Source organism: Xyrauchen texanus, chromosome 27, assembly GCF_025860055.1.
Source record: "Xyrauchen texanus isolate HMW12.3.18 chromosome 27, RBS_HiC_50CHRs, whole genome shotgun sequence".
In the NCBI taxonomy this organism is placed as follows: domain Eukaryota; kingdom Metazoa; phylum Chordata; class Actinopteri; order Cypriniformes; family Catostomidae; genus Xyrauchen; species Xyrauchen texanus.
In genome coordinates this window covers 31,479,598-31,503,959 of record NC_068302.1, presented here as the reverse complement: position 1 = coordinate 31,503,959, position 24,362 = coordinate 31,479,598, and the positions used below count along the sequence as shown (strand labels likewise).

Genomic DNA, 24,362 nt, shown 5'->3' with positions numbered 1-24,362 from the left:
TAATTACTCTGCTTCTCTTCGCACGCCACTGCGTCCATTCAGGCCCCCTTAGCCCCATTTAATGCTTTATCCTCGTCCACGATAATCCGAATGCCACAGGTTTATTTTTTCCCCTGCAGAATTTTCTTATCAGACGGGAATGGGAAACGAGGCCTGTGGTAACCTGGATAATGGCCGTGACAACTTACTTTTTGGACTAATTTTTTTTTAAATAATGAAAGATTAATGCATAGCGCGGGTTGGTTGGTCAGTCTGAGAGACGACTGGTGATAATTGTAATAACTGAATCCATAGTACATCTTCTGTGATTAAACATTTGGTACCGCTAATAGGCCACTTAAAGAAATATATGCGTCAACTTATGTCTTCATTTAAATGTTGTAAAAAAAATAATAAAAAAAACAACCTAAAAAGGTAAATCCTAAAACAATGTTGCCTATAATAATCAACAATAATAGGCTTAATAATAATAATTGTGTAATTTGTAATAATATGAATGCTATTATTCAGTAGGCTATGATTATTAGTTTAATCTCTTTCTTGAGTTTCATTTGAACACGTATTAGCCTCCAAGGCCAGGACTGAATTTCTTATTATATCCCTGGAATTGTATAAAAATCACAGGAATAATCTAAATCTGGATATCAGTAGCTAGGCTATATAAGAAGCGAATGATTTTATTAAATGGCGAAAAAACTTCTATTTTTATATTCTTCCATATAATTTAGAATTCATTTTAAAATACCTTATTATCGCCTCAATCATATAGACCCATATGGGTTTGAGAAACCACGTTTTGTCAGTAGATAACTTTTCAAAGATGTAAAATAAAAACACAAAAGTATCTTACGAATGACTTTAGAATATTTACCGCACTTTGTTTTTGGTCACTCGGGCGCATGAATAAAATATGTTTGAAGGACTGCTGAGACTGACTTCTTAATATTCATTTGGTAATATTCACAAATAGGACGTTATTTATTTAATGGATGAGCACAGCATTGATTTTTTTTTTTAAATAACTTTAGTTTTTTTTTTAAGCAGCCTGCATTTCTAATGTCGTAGGTTATTTATTTAATTATTTGTGTAAAAAAAAAAAACATTTTACAAAATGCAACAAAAAAAGTTTGAAAACCTACATGTCATTTTTAAATTAATGGGTAATTCATCAGACCATAATTAATTGCACGCACACGCACACTCACACACACAAAGTGAGGGTTAATAAAAACCGTCAAACTCTACAAGGTAAAACAATCAAGACCCACCCATTATTATTTTGACGCAATAAGTGACAGTCTAGTAAGCTTCAGGTCTCTTAGGAAGGAGGACATAAAATAAATATGAAAACTCGTGGAGATCTGTGTGTGATGCTTAGAAGCATTTTATTTAGTAATAGCCAATAAAACTATTCCTGTTCACACCAACCCATCCCGCCTCGCACCATTCGCACACATTGCCAACCAGAAATGAGCCCCTTTTGTGGGCGACACTTTAAGCCTCTGAGAAAGTAAACTTTGAGTGACCCTCCAGGTTAGTTTGGTCTGGGATTTCAGCATCGTTGGGTGAGTGAGTGGATGCTTTGGGATCAGGAACTGCTTCAAAGAAGAGATCACTTGCGTCAGGAATTCTCCTCTCTCACCAAGAGCCAGCAGATTCTTGACCCTTAAAGACTGGTCAAACATTATTGAACGCTTCCCTATTGTTATTGAAGAATATGAGTCACCACCTGATGTTGCCAGAGGAGAATCTGTGTCAAAGGAAGCCACAAAATAACTCTATTGTCCCTGAGTGCGAGAGTTGGGGAACAAACCATGATGGCATTGGAAAATCGGATTCTTGATTGACAGCAATTGGGTCTCTGATTGAGATGTCAAAGGTTTAACAGCGAAATTGTATGGAAAAAGACAAAAAACACAATGCAATGATGTTACCATCAAAACTAAAACAATATATTAAAAATATTTTCAAACTATATGGAGTGAATGGGCGTTCATTTTGCAATGTTGATATAAACATTGTAATTTACCATTTCAAAACAATTCATTTATTATTATTAGAAATGTTTGCTTTAAAATAAAAAAAAATAAAAAAAGTATCTTTTTAAGCTAATTTAATTTGAAAAGATCTAATTGCCCACATATATAAAATATATATAATTGCAGAGCAGGCTACAGAATTAAAAATAAAGGCACAGAAAAAAGGCACTGAAAGTACTTTTCCCAAACAATCTCCCACACAAGAGGAAAATCAAATTTGATCAAATCTTCTGATTTGTTTTTTAAACATAAGGATTACTGTTTCAATTGTGGGAATTATTGTGAACTTCTAATGTTGTTCAGAACACACAACACACAACAACGATAATGTAGTGCAGACAAGCTGATCAAGGTGAAATACATTTCAGTTCACTATTTAATGACAGCATTTCCGATCTGCACGTCAGTGCTTTCTGTGTCTGTACAAAACCAATGTCTGTTCGCATTAGCCCAACATCCAGTCATTGAAACAGTAATATCACGCACACATGAGCTGCATAACCAACATTTCTCCCTCAGGCTGTACGTACTTCCATGCTTCTTTCACATGTCTGATCATATGAAAAACTTCAAGAGAATGAGAAAAACGTACCTTTCAGAGCCTGCTTCTTCTTGAAGACATGAACATATAGTACAAACTTAAAGGAATATTCCGGGTTCAACCCAAGTTCAGCTCAATCAATCAACAGCATTTGTGGCATAATATTGATTACCACAAAAATGTATTTTGACTTGTCCCTCCTTTTCTTTAGAAAATCAAAAATCGAGGTTACAGTGAGCACTTACAATGGAAGTGAATGGGGCCAATCAGTCAATGTTAAAATACTGTTTCAAAACAATAGCCACTAGACATAAACAATATGTGTTAACATGATTTTAATTCGCTTACTAACCTTTTCTGTGTAAATTTATAGCCAATTTTACATCTTCGGTGCCAGGATGCAGTATTGTCAACAAACCCTAAAACAACTGTAAAAATTACAATTTAATCAACTTTACAGCTTAAATAATACACAAGTTTTAACAGAAGAATTTATTTAATGCTTTTATAAACTTCAAATTTATGCCTTTAAACCCTCAAAAAATTGGCCCCATTCACTTCAATTGTATGTGCCTCACTGTAACCTTGATTTTTGATTTTTCTAAAGTAAAGGAGGGATAAGTCAAAATACATTTTTGTGGTAATCAATATTATGCCACAAATGCTGCTGATTGAGCTTAACTTGAAATAAACATGGAGTGTTCCTTTAACATGATACCAGGACAGCAGCTATCTGCATATTCTAAAACAATTTCAACTCTAGTATGCACATACATTATTCCATATTTCAGCCCATTTTAATTTCAGAGAATGGCACATTCACAGTAGCCCCCCAAAATAACTTGGGCACCTTAGGACACTTGAGTCACACTTAAAATGATCAGAATGTGATTGCATTAGATACAACATATCAAACAAAGCTGCAAGCTAATGATGCTAGACTCTTTGGCATTCACTTAAAAAATACAAATAAAAAACTGGTCTCAAGGTAATTCTTTGTGGATGAAGTCAGTTCCCCTCAAGTATACACGGATGTCTTTGCAGAGTAGGCGTAGTTCACCACATATGGATACGTTCTAATTGTCAAAGTTTGACAATTAGAAAGTGTCCAAATATAGTTTTAATATTGAACTATCTATTTACAACACATAACTTACTTTTTGTTAGATTTTTTGCCTGCAAAGTGTATTTGTGCGTTTTGGTTTTTTAATAGAACTTGGTTTGATATTTTGTAATAAAAAAAGTATCAATTTTTAAGAGTGGCTAAAGTGTCCAAGTGCTTTTGGGGGCAACTGTATAAAAAAGTAAACAGTAGCATATACATTTTATGAATGCTCATTTTGACAAACACATAAAGAGCTGATCGCATAAAATGGTTTATCATCTGGCCAATGCTGGAAGAATCACAAGAAAGCTATAATTTAGTTTGTTGTGGTCACTTTGAATAAGAGGGTTAAATCCTTCGTTTAAAATGAAGAACACCACAATGTTTGAGTTAATAAGTTCACTTTTAGCAAAGAGAGTGGGAGAGGAAGAGAATGATTCATAATTTCTCAGGGCATATCATCTGCAGTGGAAGTATGACTCGATGCACATATTAAACATTCAGATTCCTTGCGTGAGAACTTGACGAGAAATGCCAAAGCAACACATGAATGAAACAGCCCCCAGGATAGAAAGACCTCTCCCTCCATCAGGTAAAAAAAAAGTTCGTTTATAAAGACACTGCAAGAGGAAATGCTGGAAATGTATATAAAACACATTCAGTTTCTCTTTAGTCTCATTTTTCATTTCTCATTAAAACTTTAGACATGATTTTAGCTGCAGAGAGCACAAACAGCATTTAATTTCAGAGCAAAGGTAGTTATGATGGCAGATAATACTGATAAAAGACGTCCTTAAAGCTCTGCTGAAAAACAAGAAGATCAGTTTTTCCCATAGACAGATCAATATATCCATTTCAACATCTCTGCAGTGGAGTGTAGCATTCATCCAGTTGCTTAAAATGATAATGGAATATTCTGTTTAGTCCCAATCACGTAAACGCCATTGGGTTAAATACAACTATATTCTCATGAACAATAGAAATAAATGGAAATAAAAGTTTGTATCTGAACCACGGGCACAAACACTTCTTAGTGAATCACACCATTAGCCACAGTTGGTTTGCATCATCGGTGATCACATTTGTACTATTTCCATTTTGTAATTTCAACCAATAACAGTCAAGATTCCAGTAAACTGGAACAATAATCTGATTGGGTTGTATTAGATCAAGCCAGAGGAAACCACTTAAGTGGCATCCCTTCTCTCCTATCATATTAATTTATCAGCAGCTCCATGTTTAAATGAATGATGTCCAGTAGAAACATCTTCTCTTGTCATAAATACAAAGAGTTCATGAGCTTTTTAGAAGATGCCATGATTTGATAGACATCACCCACCCATGAAAGTAAAAAATTAAATTTGAATAGGAAGACATATGCGTGTTCATATATTCTTTATATAATGCATATCAACCTAAATCTAATACAGCATCAAATTTAAAAAGGAAAAAAATGAGAAAATAAACAAATGCAGTTGAGGTTAAAACCAAATATGATCAATTTGGGTGTCAAGAAGAAGCCATGGCTCTGAGCGATGAAGGGCTCTCCAGGGCTACGCTGAGAATCAGGGACTCTTGGTGAGTGTTGTGGATAGGACATGGTCCAGCGTTCTCCAGGAAATGCCTCTTTGTTTGACTATTTATTTGTTGTTGTTTTTATTTATTGATATTCTTTCATTTCAACACAAAACATGTCTAAAAAAGCAGCCACCGAGCGAAGCCCTTGTCTGTGAGGCTGGCTGTTTTAGACTTCCACACATTTGCATGATTTGTTTTTCTTCTCTTTTCGGTTATCTTACATTTGGGTGGACAAAAAACATTACACTGCAGTTATGTGAGTGAGTGTTTATCCATGTGCTAGTGAAGGCTTCAGTGCGCATAAAATGTACACTCAGCATTCAGATACACTGCAACATGTGTGATAGTGTGTGTGGGTGTGTGTCTGGTCGCTGTGGATATCATGCTAAAAGTTCTTTGCTTATTCTTTTTCACGCTCATCCTGGATGGGTTCTACTCTTTGGCCTCCAGGAAAAGTGTCTCCTGAGGAAAGAGTTTGGCCTCCACCAGATCCCATGCTGGGTCTAACTGCGTTATCTGGGGAGAGACAAAGAAATAGACCACCAACCTTTAACACACTGATACAAGAATATTTAAATAAAATAATATAAATATATTTTTTTAAATGTCAGAAGATAATATTTCCTCTTAAAATGATGTATTTTGAGAGAGTTGTTGTAATGGACACATCTGTCACAGCATTTCATTTTCAAGATGTACTTTTTCAAACAAAATAATTCTTAAAAATGTATTATTAGTGTACTCATCTTACCTTCCTTGCAACCTGCACACTTTCAAAGGGTCCCTCACAAGAGAATCATCATATTTGGGGATCCCAAATATTTTCAAAATTTTTTGAAAACCCCTGACTTATTCATTGCCATGGTGAATTTATGTTATCATATATAAAAAAAAATAAAAAAATAAAAAATATCACAATAACACAAAGAGGAAAATCATATAGAATTATGAATAAAGTCTAAAGGTGGATGAAACGTCACACCCTGAATGTTTAAAAAGGGCTTTTAAAGATCTGTCCACTGTAGTGGACAACCAGCATCAGTTAGTGAAAGTAGTAAACTTGAAAATGAATTGCTCATTACAAAAAAATCATTGCAATCTATTACAAACTTTCAATTAGTTTATAGGAGCCCAGTTCAGACCGTGACCGCTAAACTATGCGATGTGTGGGGTCCGGACTTCTGATGTCATTGGTGAGCCCTGTAATGTGATAATGTCCCCGTGTGAGGTACGTGTCCTGTTTCCTTTTGAGATAGTTGCCGTTTGTTATCGCAAATGGACCAATCCAAACCCAACACAATAGCTGTGCCAAAGCGATGAGGTGAGAACTCAGAACTCATCAGCAAAGAATAAGAGACTAGCTCAACTGCCTAACTTCATTTTCGAAGATCACCACAATCTGAACATCATAGCCACATTTGTTAACAGCAAACTAACTGACGTCCAAAAAAGGACATTTGTGACTAACATCATGTCAGAGCCAAGTCTCAGTTTGGGGATTTTGCAGATCATTGCCGAGATGATGAAGAGTGGCGAGGAGTTTACGTAAGCGGCTTGTGATCCTGTGGCGAGAGTGAGAAAAGGAGAGCGGGAGATGATGGTTGCATTGTAGTGAGCTAATAGCAGAGTGTTCTCTTGTTACATGGGGCCTTTGCTCACACCTGGGTGTCCACACACTGCACAGCTACAGCGCTCAGCACAGGGGCTTAACTGCAGCCTGGTGACAGGACTCTGATTAAGACCTATTCTGTGTTCTGAAGACCCCTCCAGGTCTCCCTGCTTCTAATTAAAACACAGAGCTGAAAGCAGCTGGGCTGGAAGGTCACGGGGGTCAAAGAATAAAGCTAACATATCGTGGCGTTTCTGTGAGAGCAGGCAAGACTTTGCTTGATATTGCAAAGCTGATGAAATAAAAACCATTCTAACCAAAATGGTAAACAAGGAGTAACATGTAGGCGAGATCTGGGCTAACTCTCACACCTTTAACTCCAGTGAACATTCTCAGGGTGGGTTTATTTTAGTAATTCAAATGTTTCTGCCCAGGACAAAAAAAAAAAAGATACAGTTCATTGAACTAATAGCGGGCATGTTGTCACACTTTATGGGGTAAGTTGTCACAGTGGAACCTTCCATTAACTAGTAGCATAAGTTTCATTTAAACCTATGCCAGCATTAAACACCCTATTATAGGCTTTTTAGCAGAATTTAAAAAATTTACCTCCTGAGACCGTCTGCGGTGTGCATTTTCAATTTCCCTTTTTGATTGGTAACTAGTAGCTCCTAATAAACATGCATAAACCAAACAAACAAAACTAAAACTCTAGAGCAAATAGCTTCCTAAATATGAATGGCAACATATGTGGAAAGCGGGACTATGTTGTGAATTTAAAATAATGCCAAGCTATAGAAAGTCCTATTGTTTTTGTATGACAGTTTTTATTATGTTTCCTGGAGTGTTGGTTTTACATGTTTTTGAGATGTTACAGACATCAGAAATTAGCATAAATAATTCTGATTCAAAGTAATGCAAGCATCATCCAATTAGTCAATCATGTTTAAATAAAATTATACATTATAAATTCTGAATCTACGTAGTAATTACCATTGGTCCATGTCTGCCAAACATGTCAAATTTTAGGAGTGAATGCTCTTAGCTGCATAGAGAGCTATAGGATGCTCCCTTGATCCTTTGGTCCCCATTTAGTGAATTACTTAATCTCCAGTGTGCTGTCTGTCTGCACTGGTCTCAGAACAGTTAAAAATGCACCCTATTTCCATCCTAAATCCATAAAAAGACTCTGAAAGCTACATTTTTCAGCTTTTGGAAGAACCAATTGATTCTCAATGTGATAATGCACAGTAAATATAGGATTCTAAAAATAAGCTAAAGTACACATTAGTGTACATTGTGTTTATCAGCATGGAGTTTCACGATAAATCGCTCAAATTTTTTAAATGGCATATCAGATGAAACTATAATCTTTTGATTCAAACAGGTTTCAATGTAAAAGCTTAATTAGGTTTCTTACCAGATGTAGATTTGTTGGCGTTTCTCCCAAAGACAAACTCCACTGTGGTTGGTGCCATATTGTTTAGTCACATGATTCTGTGTGTTGAAAGTTTAACCCTTTACTGACAGCACAGAGTCTCCTGAACTGAGATCAGTCAGTTTAAATTAATTTAAATTATGCGTTGCGAATAGCTAAGGCAAAAAACAATGTACACGCATGTGTACGTGGGGTCACAAAAGGTTAAACTATTCTGAAGCACAAAACGATTCATAAAACAACAAAAACGGACAAGGTAATGTACAAAAATATCAAATTGTTTTGGCCAACAAATATTGCACCTGATTAATTGTATAAATGTATGATATTTTGTGACAACCTGCCTTTCATGAAAAATTAACTTTGTCTTAAGAACGCATTTAAACATTTCGCAAAAAATCTGCCTTCATAATATATTTGAACTAATGCGTTTTGATTATGCCTGCTTGTTTACCCAAGAGCAGATAATACAAATCTGATGAAAGAGAAAATTAACTTTGGAGGGTAATTTTTTCTAATTTAAGAGGGTTTGAAATATGCGTTTCAAATCAACATACAAAACCTCTGCTAGAGAAAACACACATTTGCAGAATTGGACTTCAGACTCCAAATATCATTACTGAGAAATTGCCTTTGTGACAACCTCCCCGTGTGACAACTAGCCCCGGTCTCCCCATATGTCTACACTGTTTATATTCGTCCATTATTTAAAAATCAGCATTAAATTCATCCTATCTAGAGTAATCATATAAAACTAGTAGCTATTTTGATTTTGATTTTTTTAAAATACCAAAGACAAAGAGTGTGTTTCTATTTGGGGCTGGGTTGCAAGAAACCCCTTTAAGTTAAGAAAAGCTCTTAGTGACAATATATTTAAAATGATAACTAAGGGTTTTCTTAATTTAAGGAGTTTCTTGAAACTGGGTCCATAGATATTCTTCAGGTCCCTCCTTCAATACAAGTCTAAGCAATTTTTTCACAAAATTTTTTGTTCTCCATGCAAAAATCCAATCCAGTCAGATCGCTTGTAAAAATAATAACCCACCACTATCGTTCATGCTCTGGATGGAAATTAAAACTTAAGTGCATGCTGAAAACATTAATTTTAGAACAATCACCAATGCCAACCCTTAAAATGACCAAGAACCACTAATAATCACCACTAATGATAACATAATTTATTGGCAGTTAGTGTTCCATCAAACCTCAATAAAAAGGACAATTTAGAAAAATGTTCAACTCAAACTTTTTTCTTTTTTTTTTTTACTGGAGAATTAATATACTGTAGGTGCTTTAACAAAACTTCACATGTTTTATAAACCCCCATACACTTCCACTGTAAGGGCATTACTGTTCACTCATTCGTCTTTGTGGTTCTAAACTGAGGGTTGATATAATTTGTAATCCTCAGAATGCATTTAAACTAGAATATTTTTCAAAAAGGAAATCTGACGATGCAAAAACACTAACTGTAAAATAAACCACATTATACATGTAAAGATGAAATATTCTAAGGTAAAGGCCTCATTGGGACACAGCTGGGCATGATGCACTGTACACACAGTTCAAGGTGAAAGCGTAGTTTTGCACTTGGTGAAAGCAATTGGGCGTCTCAGATGGGAGGGTGGGGTGGGGTGGAGGACCGTTATCACACCCATTTCAGCACATTAGCACTGTTGCCCCAAACCTCATTTTAGCGTGTCACTTGTGCCTTTTGTTTTTGAGCCTGACCTGATGCCACAGGATGGGGTCGTACCAGAGAGAGAGTAAAACACATCGTTTCCACCGTGGGGGCACAACCATCATTTAAAGGAGAGCTTACAAAAAACGTAATTTAAATGAACCCGAAAGCCTGCTATAACGCCCCAGCATCAGGTAGAAGCAAATTAGGTTTTTAGGGTGACGCAGGTGTGTGGTTGTGTTTGTGTTGATGACTGTTCTCTTTTGAAGGGGAAGGAGAGAAACAAGGTGGCACTCTTATGGCAGGAGACAGATGCCATGGGTGATTGTTTACATTGTTATCCAATTAACAGACCATAAGAGGAGAAGCATCTGTCAACAAACAAAGCTGTTGTTTTTCTGCTCTCTCCTTGTCTTTCGCTCTTTTTCCCTCTCACTCCCTCCCTCCCTCTTTTCCCAGCACTTGTTAGTCTCTTCAGAACCTTCTGTTTGGCCCTCCTGAATTAAATTAGACTTCTCTGAGCAACACAGAGTGCTTTCTAACACCTTTTCAGCTGACACACAAACACACACTCAGAGTCATGAAATTAAAGCTTGATTAACCCCCCACCCACCCACCCTGACCACCTTAACCGTAGAGTACCACTTTCTTTCTAATGGAAGATGTTAAGTTCAGATTAATTCAAACGTGTCCAAATTGTGTGATCTCCACAGATGAATAATATGTTCTCCAATGGTCAAAGCAAACAGGAGAAGAAAAGAGATCATTTGAGGGGTGTGGAGACTCATATCGCCATAATCCTGAGAAGGTTTATTAAAGCAGAAGAAGTGGCCGTGTGGAGGGCTGGGTGCCTGTTTTCTTTGGACCTTGATGATGTTGATGGCAGGTAATCCAGTTAAACCTTTAACACACTCATCTTCAACGGCCCCACACAGTCACCAAACAAACACAGGATAACCGCCCAGATGAACAAGAGGAAAAGGGGCAAAAGAAAGAGATATAAGCTCGAGCTCTCCAAAAGTAAAGTGCTACTCGACTTCTGGGCTTGATGACTGTGCCAACTACTAAATGGAATCAATGAAAAATTGCCTCACAAAGACTAGTTTTAAGAAATTATGACCAGGCAAGTTTCAAATGCAGCAAAAATAAAAGCCTAAAGCTGCGTTCACACTGCCAGCGACACACAGCGACAAAACAACCTCATCTAATTCATTTTCAATGAGAGCTGACGACTTCCGGCAACACGACAAAGTTGAGACATTTTTAACTTTATGCAAATGATGAGTGACTTTCGCGAGCAACAGCCAATACGAGAGAAGATGGTAGAGCTCACGTTATCCAAATAGTTTTATAATAATATTAATTGTAAAGAAACTGTGCTGTTTAAACTCTCCATACATACCACTAGCGCCCTAACTACCAGCCACTGGCGACATGCAGCGACAAAGTAGCTGGCAGTGTGAATGCAGCTTTATGAGTGATCTCCAAACAAAATCAAATAATGTTTATAATTAAAAACATTTGCACATGCAAATGGAATGTGTTGATCATGTTTTAGTTTAATCAAGTTTAGCAGGTGATTTAGAAGTTGAGTTGCACTAAAGGCTTCATATGTTTGCAAGTTAAATTATTTAACATGATATCAAAGTATTTCTGTTCTAATAAACATTTTTGTCTGCTTATACTGTAAATTGCTATTATTTTTTACTTCAGATAAAAACCTTTAATTACTCTTTTAAACACACATAGAGAGGAAAGAAACACAAATATTGTGGCACTCATTTCTAAAAGAGGTTCCTTGTCATAAAAATAACTGCGCAGCTGAAGGTAAAATTTATCAGCACTGTTAGTGTAATTACAATGTTTTCACGTGAAATTTGAGCAGTACTTTTGAAACAAAAAGCAAGAACACAAAAGAAAACTAATTGGCATCATCGACTGTACTGTGTACATTTCGACAAGCAGACTATTTAAAAAAGCCCTCTCCCTCAGGGAGTCAATACGGAAAATAAAAGCATGATATGTCTAGTGCACAGAAAAAAAGATGAATTACTAGCAGCTGCCAGTTTAGTTTAATTAATTTCATTATTAGTATAATTTAGGATTAACCTGATAAATAACACAGTAAAAACTCATTAAAATGACAATGCAGAGTTTCATCATAAAGCAGGTGTATGTTACCAGGCTGAGGCAAAGTAAACCAAGCAAGGGCATTATTATACTTTAAATATGTGCACGCTTTTACAAAGGTTTGGCTTCTGAATCACGCAGTCAAAACATTTAAAAGAAAATTAGTAATAAGCTCAATGCCAGCCCTCCCTGATACGGTCCAAGACTTGTTTAAACTGAACATCTCCACTTCAAAAGCCAGACAATTAAATAATGCAGTTCATTAGCGTTAATAAAAGGCCCAGCAATAACAACTAAGAGAGAATGAAAATAAAGACCAGACACGGGATATGTGGTTTTCCATACAGAATGAAAAAAGAGAAAAACAAACCAACCACAAAAAAAAGAAAGAAAAAAAAATATACAGCTGAAGCAATGCGTTTCTAATGAAGCCATTTAAGGCTCTCCACCATGAATTAAAACCCAATAGCCAGGTCTGTGTTAACGCTGTGTTGTGGAGTGTTTATTTGGCCAATTAGGAAAGCGGTGGGAGATCATTATCTGCCTGCAGGAGCGGTGAGGGCGTTAGCGTGGTGTTGGAGTAAGACTTTGCTAAGGGCCGTTCTAAAGCAGGGATGGGGGGGGGCACGAGGGTTTCCACCTCTGGGGAGAAGTCAGTTCTGGCTCCTGCTTTTCTTTAGCATGACCACGGGATGCTAAGGGGGTGGGGGGTCTTAAGGCAAGAAGACAACAAAAATGCACATACTGACGTCAGTGTCCTGAAACGACATGACCCGAAATGGCTCTCTATGGACATAGAGATTAATTATACATGCTAAAGTGGATGTGATATTAAATGAACTGGTCTGAGAGATGTACCACTTTTGCACAGAAACAGTCCTGGTTCCTGGTGGAGCTGCTCCATGTGTTTCCACAAACAAAAACAAAAAACAACAACAAAAAAAAAAAAAAAAGGCAGTTCGAGACCTAAAAAAAGAAAAAGAAAAGAAAACCCTGTTTAACAATGACCGCTTAACTCCGCTGGTTAATTATATAAAAAATAACATGTTAAAAAAAAAATTAACAGACAACAAACTATACTCAAGCTTACTTGAAACCAGTAACAGCACAAGATAAGAACGCGTTGCTTTCAAAAACAGCTGGACTGAGCGCAATTCCGAACGCAGGGATTTTCAATTGACACATCAATTTAAAAATGCTGTTCATAACACAACGCTACCAAAGTGAGAAGCTCCAAAAGCATCCGTCTGATGCAGGTGCACATTAATACATCCACTTGAAAAGCCCTTATAATATATTTCTCTTTAATAGATTGACAAATTCAATTGCAAAATTAATTGCTGTAAACTGTAGACCAGTGTTCAATAATATGGAAATAAACAACATATTGCCTTCCAAAGCCACTTATTGTATTGTCTTAATGCATTATAATGATCTGAGTCATTATATTTATGAAATATTTTGCATTCAGAATTATTTAAATATAACTTTTTATAATTATTTAAACATATATTGAATTATTGTTATTTGAGAGCCTTTCTCTGCAGATATTTATATATGTGATTAATTGTGATCAGTTAATCAGCATATTATATACATTCATTCTATATATATGTACACACATACACTGCGTGAGTGAGTATTCTGATCTTATCATTATTTTCATGCACATTTTCCAACTCCAAACCATAAAAACCTGAATGCTTATTGGATTCAATCATTTTCAGGTGGCATGTATGTGTGTAATGAGGGAGGGTGTGGTGAAATTTACTAACACCTTATATCAAGGTGTGCATAATTATTAGGCAGCTTCATTACCGCAGGTAAAATGGGCCAAAAAGAGATTTAACTGACAGTGAAAAGTCAAACATTAAACATGTAAAATGCCTTTCAGACAGATGCAACACTCTTGAAATAGCTAAACTATTGAGGCTTGACCACCGGACAATCAAACGTTTTATTGCTAATAGTCAACTGGTGCTCAAAAAACACATGGAGAAGAAAAGGTGCAAATTAACTGCAAAAGACTTGAGAAGAATTAAACGTGAAGCTACCAGGAACCCATTATCCTCCAATGCTACCATATTCAAGAACTGCAACCTACCTGGAGTGTCCAGAAGTACAAGGTGCCAAGTGCTCAGAGACATGGCCAAGGTCAAGAAGGCTGAAACACGACCACCACTGAATATATGCACAAGCTGAAGCATCACGATTGGTCCAAGAAATACATGAAGACAGATTTTTCAAAGGTTTTATGGACAGATGAAATGAGAGTGACTCTTGATGGACCAGATGGATGAGCCTATGGCTGGATTACTAATGGACACAGGGCACCACTTTGAGTCAGGTGCCAGCAATGTGGAGGAGGGGTAATGGTATGGGCTTCTATCATTAAGGATGAGGTAGTTGGACCTTTTCGAGCTGAAGATGGACTGAAACTCAACTCTCAAACCTACTGCCAGTTTCTGGAAAGTACTTTCTTCAAGCAGTGGTACAAGTAGTAGTACTCATCATTCAAGAAGGCCATGATCTTTATGCAGGACAATGCTCCATCACATGCATCCAAGTACTCCACTGCTTGGCTAGCCAGCAAGGGCCTCAAAGATGCCCAAATAATGACTTGGCTCCTTTCCTCACCTGACTTAAGTCCTACTGAGAACTTGTGGGCCCTTCTCAAACATGAGATTTACAGTGAGGGAATACAATACACTCTTTGAACAGCATTTGGGAGGCTGTGGTTGCTGCTTCAGTGAAAGTTGATCATGAACAGATCAAGAAACTGATAGACTCCATGGATGGAAGGCTCATGGCAGTTATTGAAAAGAAGCGTGGTTAGATTGGTTATTGAATATTTTTGAAAGGCCAAACATTTTATTTAATTGTCATTTTGTGTTACTTATGTGTTACACCTACTCTAAAAATGTGAGAATAAACAACTGAGTTGGGAGAAATTATTTTTGTAATTTAGTTGCCTAACAATTGTGCACACTAATATATTCCCCTGAGGAAGACAGAGCATTGTGTTTGTTCAACAATAAAATTAATCCAGAGGAATACAATTTGCCTAATAATTGGGCAAGCAGTGTATATCCATGTGTATATATATACAAAAAAATATACATTTTTTTACAAATAAGCCATGTGTCATGAAGCCATGAATTTGATTAATTACATATTTATGTGAATAGCTTCTGACAGTTCCATCAAAGTGATGACTTAAAGACATTGACTAAATTACTTTGGATGGTAAACTATGTTTTGAAAACTAAATAAGACTGTTGAATAAAATGTGATTCAACATTTGTTTAATCAAATGTTAGCAGATTTTGTAGTAACATAACAAGGCTTTCAAGTCAGTGGAAATGTGGGCAGATTCAGAGGCCACATCCACACTATTCCAATGTTTTGTTTTCTAAAATTAGTGTCTTCCAAGTATGCGGTAATGGAGTGTTTTCACTTTGTTTTCAGTGAAGGAAAATGGCGTTGTAGTGTGAACAAGAGGTGTAACTGTCGTGAAATCAATGCGTTTTCAAACAAAAGACATTAGTGTGGATGTGGCCTGAGAGAGGTTTGCAGATCCGAAAACTGGCTCCAGCACCAGCACTATTTCAGGGAAAATTAAGGGGTAATGTAGGAACCCAAGTTAGATAACTTCACAAAAAACGAAACATAAAAAGAATAAGACACCATCAGATGATCGGAGGTCCTCTAAACACTGATGTAGTATCTATATGATTGTGCCTTGACATTAATGAGTGTTATGAATAGAAAGGCAATCCTGAGGCTGGTTTCTAATCCTTCCTCACACTCTCGTTCAGAAAAGTGCAGGTGCATTGGATCTGTCCATCAAAAGGAAGAAAAGAACAAACAGCTCACTGACAAACACAGACCCTCGCAGGCCGCAAATGAAACAAAAGCCTTCAGACACTTATTCCATCTCTCTCTCGCTTTAAACTCCTCTCTGTTTAATCACTCTCTTATTGCTGGCAATTATCTTGGTTTTGGATGCGGAGAGCAGAGGAGGGGAGAGAGAGAGAGAGAGAGAGAGAGAGAGAGAGAGAGATGAAGTTTAAACATTTGTGCAGAATTACAAATGCAATAGTGCTCATGGTCTAATCCTGTGGGAGGGATAGAGAGAGTCTGTGGCAGAGATGATTTTAATTAGAAGAGGCATACAGAGAGAGACAGAAAGGATTAAACTTAGGCACTGTAGTCACAATCACAAACACAGCCTGTTTTTCCTGCTTTCATTTTCCTGGATATGCTGGATACACTTCGCCCTCTACAGAAACACACAACTTGAATCTCTTTTGTTTTCTGAACAGAGACTGTGAATAACTGCAATGCAATGTGTGAAATGGTGTTTGGGTGTGAAAATGTGTTGGAGGAAAGTTTGGCCATGTATACGAGTGTTTTAAGCAGACATTGAGTGTTTATGTGGGTGAAAAGTGTGTAAGGCATTTTGTGTGTGTGTTTGAGTTTGTTGGGGGCCATAGCACTGGTCCCCAAAGGGTTTGGATGGCATGCTGTCTGGGCAGGCCTGCGCACATCTCTTGATTAATGGAAAGCCCATTTCTGTTTCCATGCTGTTAATTAGTCAAGTCGTTAAGTGCAGTGCTTGTTATCTACCTGCTGCAGAGTGCACACAAACCCAGCACTTTTACGACAGAGCTCTCTCGTACATGAACAAACACACACGCACACAGAGGAGAGAACTGCTGACTGTATCCGAAGTAGCCAGTGCACCTTTGTGCTTATGAGGACCGCAATTAATATTCCGCAAATTATTAATGCACTTGTGGATAGATGTAAAAAAAAAAAATACACAAGAGGAGAAGAAATACTAATGATCCAGGCATGGCTTTTAATTAACGTACAAGTGTGTGACTTGTACAGTACACACACACACACACACACACACACACACACACACACGGATTAATATGAGCAACAAAGTTCTGCCACACGCTGGGATTAACTAGCCAATTATACACTCTATTTTTCCTGCTGAGCTGTAAAACACACACACAGTTATTCGTGCACCACAGATGGACAGGAATTAAAAGATATTCACCATCAGTGGAGCTCAAATCTAATATCACCCATGTTCCAAAATGCTCACAGAAAATGTAATAGATAGTAATGGGGGGTAATGGTCACAAGCAATGCCGTTATGATATGTGTGTGTTACTGTTTTATTACATAGAAAATATAAAAAATGTCCAAATAATGTAGGAAAACCAGAAATCACCTATATTGTGGGGACCTCCAAATCAATGGAAAGTCCTAGCAATGATAGAAATACCAATGTACAGTATATGCCTGTGTGTGTGTGTGTGTGTGCTTGTAAATCTAGTGATCCTATAGAGACAAATTAGTTAATCTAAAAAAAATAAAAATACAAAATAAACATTTGGGTACATCTTCAAAAGGAAAATTAATTAAAACAAAAACACAATCAAATAAAATAAATAATACACAAAAATTTAAAATAAAATAATAATAGAAAAAGCAGAAAGAATGGTTGATAAATAATACTAATAAAATTTTTAAAATAATATTAATATTTCTTATTTTTAAAAATGAAATAATATTTATTTTAGGGGTTGGGTTAATCTGCAGTACATATAATTAGCATAATTTAAAAGAAATCTACAGCAAGTCCCCATTTAGATAGCTGGGTAAATGTGGATGAACTCACATTTCTGCGTGGAAAGGTGGTGAGCAGTTTGAACTCATCGGATGGGTAGCCCTTAGAGGCGACGAAATCGAACAGGACCTGGAGTTTACAGTTGCCCAGGAATCGCCTTTCCAAAAACTGGCCACTAGGCGTCCGGATACGCAGCTTGCTGATTGGCTCTCCATCATCCTCTTTGGGCTCTGGTGGCAGTGTTTGCTCCAATGAAAGACGGATAGCCTGCGGAGGGGGCGGAAAAACTGTACATTACACAAAATGTCAAGGGTAAAACAACAGGCATGTAGCAGAACAACAGTTCTGTTTTGAATTCAGAGACTTATAGGTCATAAAATATTCAAATGACCATATAAACATATTGTTGTTATTGTAAATTTTATTGTACCACATTATACTATGGGGAAATACACAAATAAATATAATGACATAAAATGAATGAGAAAGTCAATTTTGTGATATTGACCATATTAACACCTTTATATGAAAGGTCAGATTTCCTTGCTTACATTGAAGCAAACAAGCTCTTTCTCCAAAGATTGCTTGCTGTCATAAAAATAAAAGGAAAAAAAGAAAAGAAATTCTGAAAGGAAACTTCATTTCAACTTTCTCTCCAACTGTTATGCTAATATATGTGTTATAAAAAAATCTTTACTACATAAAAAAAAAAAAAAAAAAAAAGCAAAATAGTAGCACTTTTACAAGAGAACTTTTAAGCCCCAGTATATATTTATCTAGATCTTAAGAGTATGCTTAATATGCAGCACTCAAGTCGTGTGTGATGGGTCCTAAATTTAGCACTGCATCACAGCTTGAACGTTGCAACTGAAAACAGCAAAAAAAAATATTTTCATTTTACACGTCATAGAAATATCACACTGTAATTTTCTCCTCGGGTCGGAGGGGGGAAACATAAACGCAAGGGATGGGGGAACCAGCGAGAAGACACATACACAGATAAAGAGAACAAGAGTGAAACTGAGAAAGAGAGAGGTGAGGGAATAGCCTCTCCAATGACATGGAGCACGACCTGCTGTTCCTCTGGGCTTTTCAACTCCAGCTTGTTGTTCCTGTTGTGACACTGGGCAGCATATGCTGTGACAAAACACGCAGGCTTTATTTACACACCATAATGCAATTATATTTCATCAAAGTGTACAACAGTAGCTCATTAGCAGCAGGTGGCTTGTGTGAGCGCGTGCCGGCCCCACTCCCTTAGGTAGGGGCCGCGTGTAAAAAGCCCTCTCGGGGCCGAACAGCGTCTCTCTCCAGCTCTTGCTCAGGATGCGTGTATGCATGTGTCTGTGTGTTTCCTGGTCCCTGCACACAAAGGGCACTAAGGAGCATCCTTTTCACTGTGCTAAACAAATAGTGTGCCAGAGTGTAGCACCTGACGGGAAAGAATGACATCACCACTCCCCGTCTTCCTTTTATCCTCACAAAAGTGTCCAAATCACAGAAGACAATTCCCCTCTCTCCTCTTCTATACATTTCTGCTGTTTGTTTCCCTCCAGTGGTACTATTGTCACTACCCCACTGAGGCGCTGTGGTTTGGGCGTGTGCAAGTGTGCTTGGATAGACTCCAGGTGGAGAAAATCTTACTGCCTTGTTTACACACACACACTTTGGTGTGGCTATACTTATGAGGACTCTCCATAGACAATGATTTTTATACTGTACGAACTATACATTCTATCCCTAACCCTAAACATAACCCTCACAAAAACGTTTTGCATTTATACATTTTCAATAAAAACATTGTTTAGTATGTTTAAGCAATTTGAATTATGGGGACACTGGAAATGTCCTCATAAACCCCATTTATAGCATAATACCCTTGTAATTACCAGTTTGTTACATAAAAAAATTCCTCGTAAACCACTTAAACCTTAACCAACCCACCCACCAACCCCAAACACACGCACGCACGCACGCGCACGCACACACACACACACACACACACACACACACACACACACACACGCAGACATAATGCATTGGTAACATTGGAAATTGATGTCACATCCACATACAAACACAAAATTGTAACAGCTGGTTCCAAAAACACGCCTCTAGTATCTTTTATCTCTTAATCTGGTGTCATTCAAACTTGAGCAGACACAGAAATGAATATGCTGTTGGTCCTCTGCAGGCCGAAACAGTACTGACCCACCTACGCATGGACTCTACAAGACCCCTGAAGGTGACAGGTGTTATCTGGCACAAAGACATCAGCAGCAGATCTTTCAAGTCCTGTAAGTTGCGAGGTGGAGCCATTGTGGATCGGGTTTGTTGATCCAGCACATCTCACAGATGCTCAGTCGATTGAGATTAGTTTGGGCTTTGTTTATGACAGTCAACCGCTGATGTTATATCAACGACATCCAGAAGCCGGCAGTCACAAAATTATAAAAATAAAAAATTATCCATCGTTACCATATTTTTGAACAAGTTAAAAAATAAGGGGGCAAATAATTATTTTCCAAGACATATAGGTATTTTTGTAATAATTTTTCATGACTTTTCCCTGGCTGGAAAACTGAATTGCAAAATTCCAGGTTTTCCAGGATGCGCAGGAACCCTGTGTTTGTTATGTCTTATGTCAAGAGTAAAAGGGAAAGCTCACCCAAAAATTTTAATTCCATCATCATTTAAATAATTTACTCACCCTCATTCAAACCCATTTTAATAATGTGTGGAACCACAAAAGAAAGTCATAGGGGTTTGGAACAACTTCAGGTTGAATAAATTATGCTAGATTTTTCATGTTTGGGTGAATAATCCCTTTAAAAGGCAGCCAAAACACCTCTTATATCTTCCATCTCTACTTGGTGTCATTCAACCTTGAATAGACTCAAAAATTAATGTGTGATATTTGCATATAATCTTTCTCCTAAACACTTGAAGAGCAAGTAAGGTTAATTACAATTGTGTGTAACCCCAAACACTTTGATTGATGACATCATAGAGAGGTTTGTTATGTCATAACAACAAACTAAACGGGCGATCTCTGCAGCAGAGATTAGGAATCGGTGAGATGTCACCCGTTTCACAGCTTGGAGATTCACGTCCAAAGGCGTGACTCCATCATCATAGAAGCATGACAAAGAGGCGTTTCACAGAGGAGCATGGGGGAAAAAAACAAATAACTGTCAGTTGGAGTTTAGTGCAGGTGATTTTATCAGTATGTGTGTGTGTGTGTGTGTGGTGTGTGTATTTTCTTCGAGTGTGTAAAGGGCCTCAGCTCCCCTTGGCTTCATTACAGACAGCAGGTGAACAACTTTAAACCCTCCTCTCATTAAAATACAAGATTGCTGCTGAGTTAACAGCAGCCCCCCCCACACACAGCTGAAAACAGATCTGACACAATTACTTCATCTGAAGGCCATCTTTGTGTTTACCTCTCCACAATATGCCTTATATAAAAAGCTTTGTCCACAACGAGCATTAAATGAAGCTAAAGTGAGCTATTGTAGGGTATCATTTGTTTGAAGGTCTACACTGTAACCTACACACCAGGTTCTGACATGAATGGAACCATAGCAATGGGGGGGCGCAAAGACAGAGAGATTGAACTGAACTAATTACAAGCTTTTGTTAAAGCCTGTATTGCTAAACGTGACAAACATCTTATATAGCAGTTTCACCTGAGCAGGCCTGGTAAGTATTTATTGCTGAATAAACAGACAATAATCTGGCACTGGGGAGTGTCCCCTGGGTTATCAGCTTTCCGCTTAAACTAAATGTTTTGAGATGTGTACTTTGTGTGTGGGTGTTTCTTTGGTGAGCAAAGATCTTATTAAAGGAATAGTTTACTCAAATATTATTTGTTGGCATAATTTACTCACACCCATCAACTGTTTGTAACGACATGAGGGTAATCAAATTACAGAGTAAATCATTGCTGTAATCTAATTACTTTTTAGTCAGAAAAGTAGTGTAATGCATTTCATTTAAAAAACTTGTAATCAGATTACTTTTACTGACTTTCAATTCATTTTAAGTACATTATAGGGTATGCATATTTCTAATATACATGAATTATTGCCCCATAATGAGTCATAGTGAAAAAGGAAAGTGAGGTGTATGAATTGTGTGTAACAATGAACAAGAAATATAGATTAATATTTTGTTTTGAATTTATTGAGCAGATAAGTGTTTTAGAAAGTAAAATAATTAGTAATATAATTTTTTTAATTAAGTAATTAGCTGAATAACCTGATTACACATTTAGATCAATAATTAGTCATATGTAGTGGATTACTATTTTTAAGTAACCTACTCAACATTGGTTACAAACCTTTATGAATTACTTTCCTCCGTGAAAAACAAACACATTTTCCAAAAATCTTGAAATCTCTTCCTACCATATAATAAAGGTAAATAAAAGAGTGACTCCGGGCTGTCAAATTCCATAAAGGACATACATATAAACAAAAGCACAGTATAAGAAAACAATGACAGTTTAATGCTATGGTCTTATTCATGATATATATATATATATATATATACACACACACACACACAAAGTGAGCGTATGTCGTCAGAGGATTTGAAAAATAGTGCATAGTTGTACTGAATACTTTTATTGTGGTCTTATTTAGTTTTTTTGTATGTTTTTTTTTCTCTCATTTATGGAGATTGACAGCCTGGAGTCACTATTTGCTTTCATTATAAAGCAAAAATAAAAATAAAAAAAACAATTTTCTTGTTCCATGAAAGAAAGTCATATGGGTTTTGAGTGACATTAGGGTGAGTAAATAATGACAGCATTTTCATTTTTGGGTGAACTATTTCTTTAAAGTGTGTGTGTGTGGTATTTCTTGGCACACTAAATTAATAAAATAAGTATTACTTTTTGTTTTGTGCAGCAAACAGAGTGCACTAGACCACACCATCTGTAATACATATATTTAAATGTTAACACAGTATTGTACTCTTCACCGGCACTGATCAGCTGATAGGGAAGGGGGATATTTGCTCACTCCTAAGTCTACAGGTGAGACTTAACTTTCCGTGACACTTTTTAATGGAGTCTTTGTGAGTGTGTCAGTGCTCTGACATGCACCTGTCGTTTTGTACAGCTCATACACGGGGAAAACAGATAATAATGCAAACACAGCAAGGTTCCGCGGGCAGATCACAAATATGTATGTGATTTGTATAACAATGTAAACTGTATGTTTGATGAGTGCGGTTACAACAGAATGTGAAGCTTTATGACTGACATTGCTATTTGTCAGCTTATGCGGCATGAAATCCCATTTAGGTGACATGTTTGGAATATCCAGAGATGCATTAATGTTAATGTGTGTGAAAATGACAGTTCTACATAAGGGCTTAAAGCCTCAATGTTTTTTGTGTTAATTGTTTTGCTTCACTGGACGAGAAAGAATGGGTAAAAATGTAATCAAAAGGTTTTTTCAGAAGCATTACCTGCTCTTTAAACTCATTCATTGAAACAAATAGGTTTCACAAAGTAATAGTAACACAATGCAGGAAATATGGTATACTGTAGATTGCAAACAAATCTGTATTAACATTGTCTGTTTAGTTTCACTGGGCACCAGGTAGATAAAAACTAAACAGGGAAACCAATGTATTTCTGTGAAATCCTGTTATTGTAAATGGAAGGATCATGTTTACATGGCCTGTATCATGCTGTTTTAAAGGTGAATTACATATTGTCATTCTCACCTTTTCTTGGCACCATCCATCGTGCTTGTCATATAAACCATGTTATTGAAACAGTCACCAAACCAGTGAAATTCGAACTGCATCATTGAACCAAACCTCACCTCTCGTTCCTCCTCCTGCTCCTTCTTGATTCGCTCCTGACGAACTTGCTCCGCCTCCTCTCGCTCCTGCGCTTCTCTCTGTAAAAAAGGAAAAATTTAAAACAATAAATATGAAAAAAGACTTTCAGCATACTACAGTAAAGAAACTCAAATTTGAAATGCACACAATCATTCAGCACTTTTATATATATCATTATATGCCATCCTACATTAATATGATTAAAACTCAGAGTATAAAACTAAACCTACAGTAATTCAAAGGTGTACTTCAGACTAAACTTAAAAAAAAAAAAAAAACGAGTGGAAATGTAATATCTTGCCAAACCTTTTTACGATCAGCCTCTAGAGACAAACGATAAGCTTCATCCTGTTCCCTCTTGACCATTTCTCTGGCTTCACGTTCATCCTGAAATAAAAATGTAGATGTTAGTAAGTGGCCGTAGATGTTAGACAGAACACAAGCGTCTCGAGATGTGTTTTAACAGTTAAAGTTTTAAAGTACTTGACATGGCATCTAAAAAATGTAGCACTTTGCACGAGACACTGAAGAAACACTACGCAACAGTCAAAGACATCCTACTAGCACACGTTTACATAGAAAAACTATTGAAAAATTGTGACTGGATGCAACAATTTGGTTCATTTTGAAAAGCATATCTACTGTTTCATCATTTATAATATGAATACTTTCTTTGTACAATGATTTTCTTCTTTTTCCTAATTCCAATCATATATATATATATATATAGTT

The 24,362-nt window shown here is 36.8% G+C and overlaps 1 protein-coding gene across 2 annotated transcripts in view; it reads right to left on the bottom strand.

Annotated features, from left to right (window-relative positions):
- Positions 1-3,762: 3,762 nt before the first annotated feature.
- LOC127620993 (FAS-associated factor 1-like) overlaps positions 3,763-24,362 on the bottom strand; it is a 101,723-nt gene continuing 81,123 nt past the window's right edge. For both annotated transcript variants that reach the window (XM_052094386.1, XM_052094387.1), the window contains exons 16-19: positions 23,937-24,017; positions 23,612-23,689; positions 17,823-18,038; positions 3,763-5,779 (exon numbers count right to left, since the gene is read on the bottom strand). In XM_052094386.1, coding sequence (XP_051950346.1) covers positions 5,696-5,779; positions 17,823-18,038; positions 23,612-23,689; positions 23,937-24,017 — 459 coding nt within the window. In that variant the 3' untranslated portion in view covers positions 3,763-5,695. The remainder of the gene's footprint in view (positions 5,780-17,822; positions 18,039-23,611; positions 23,690-23,936; positions 24,018-24,362) is intronic.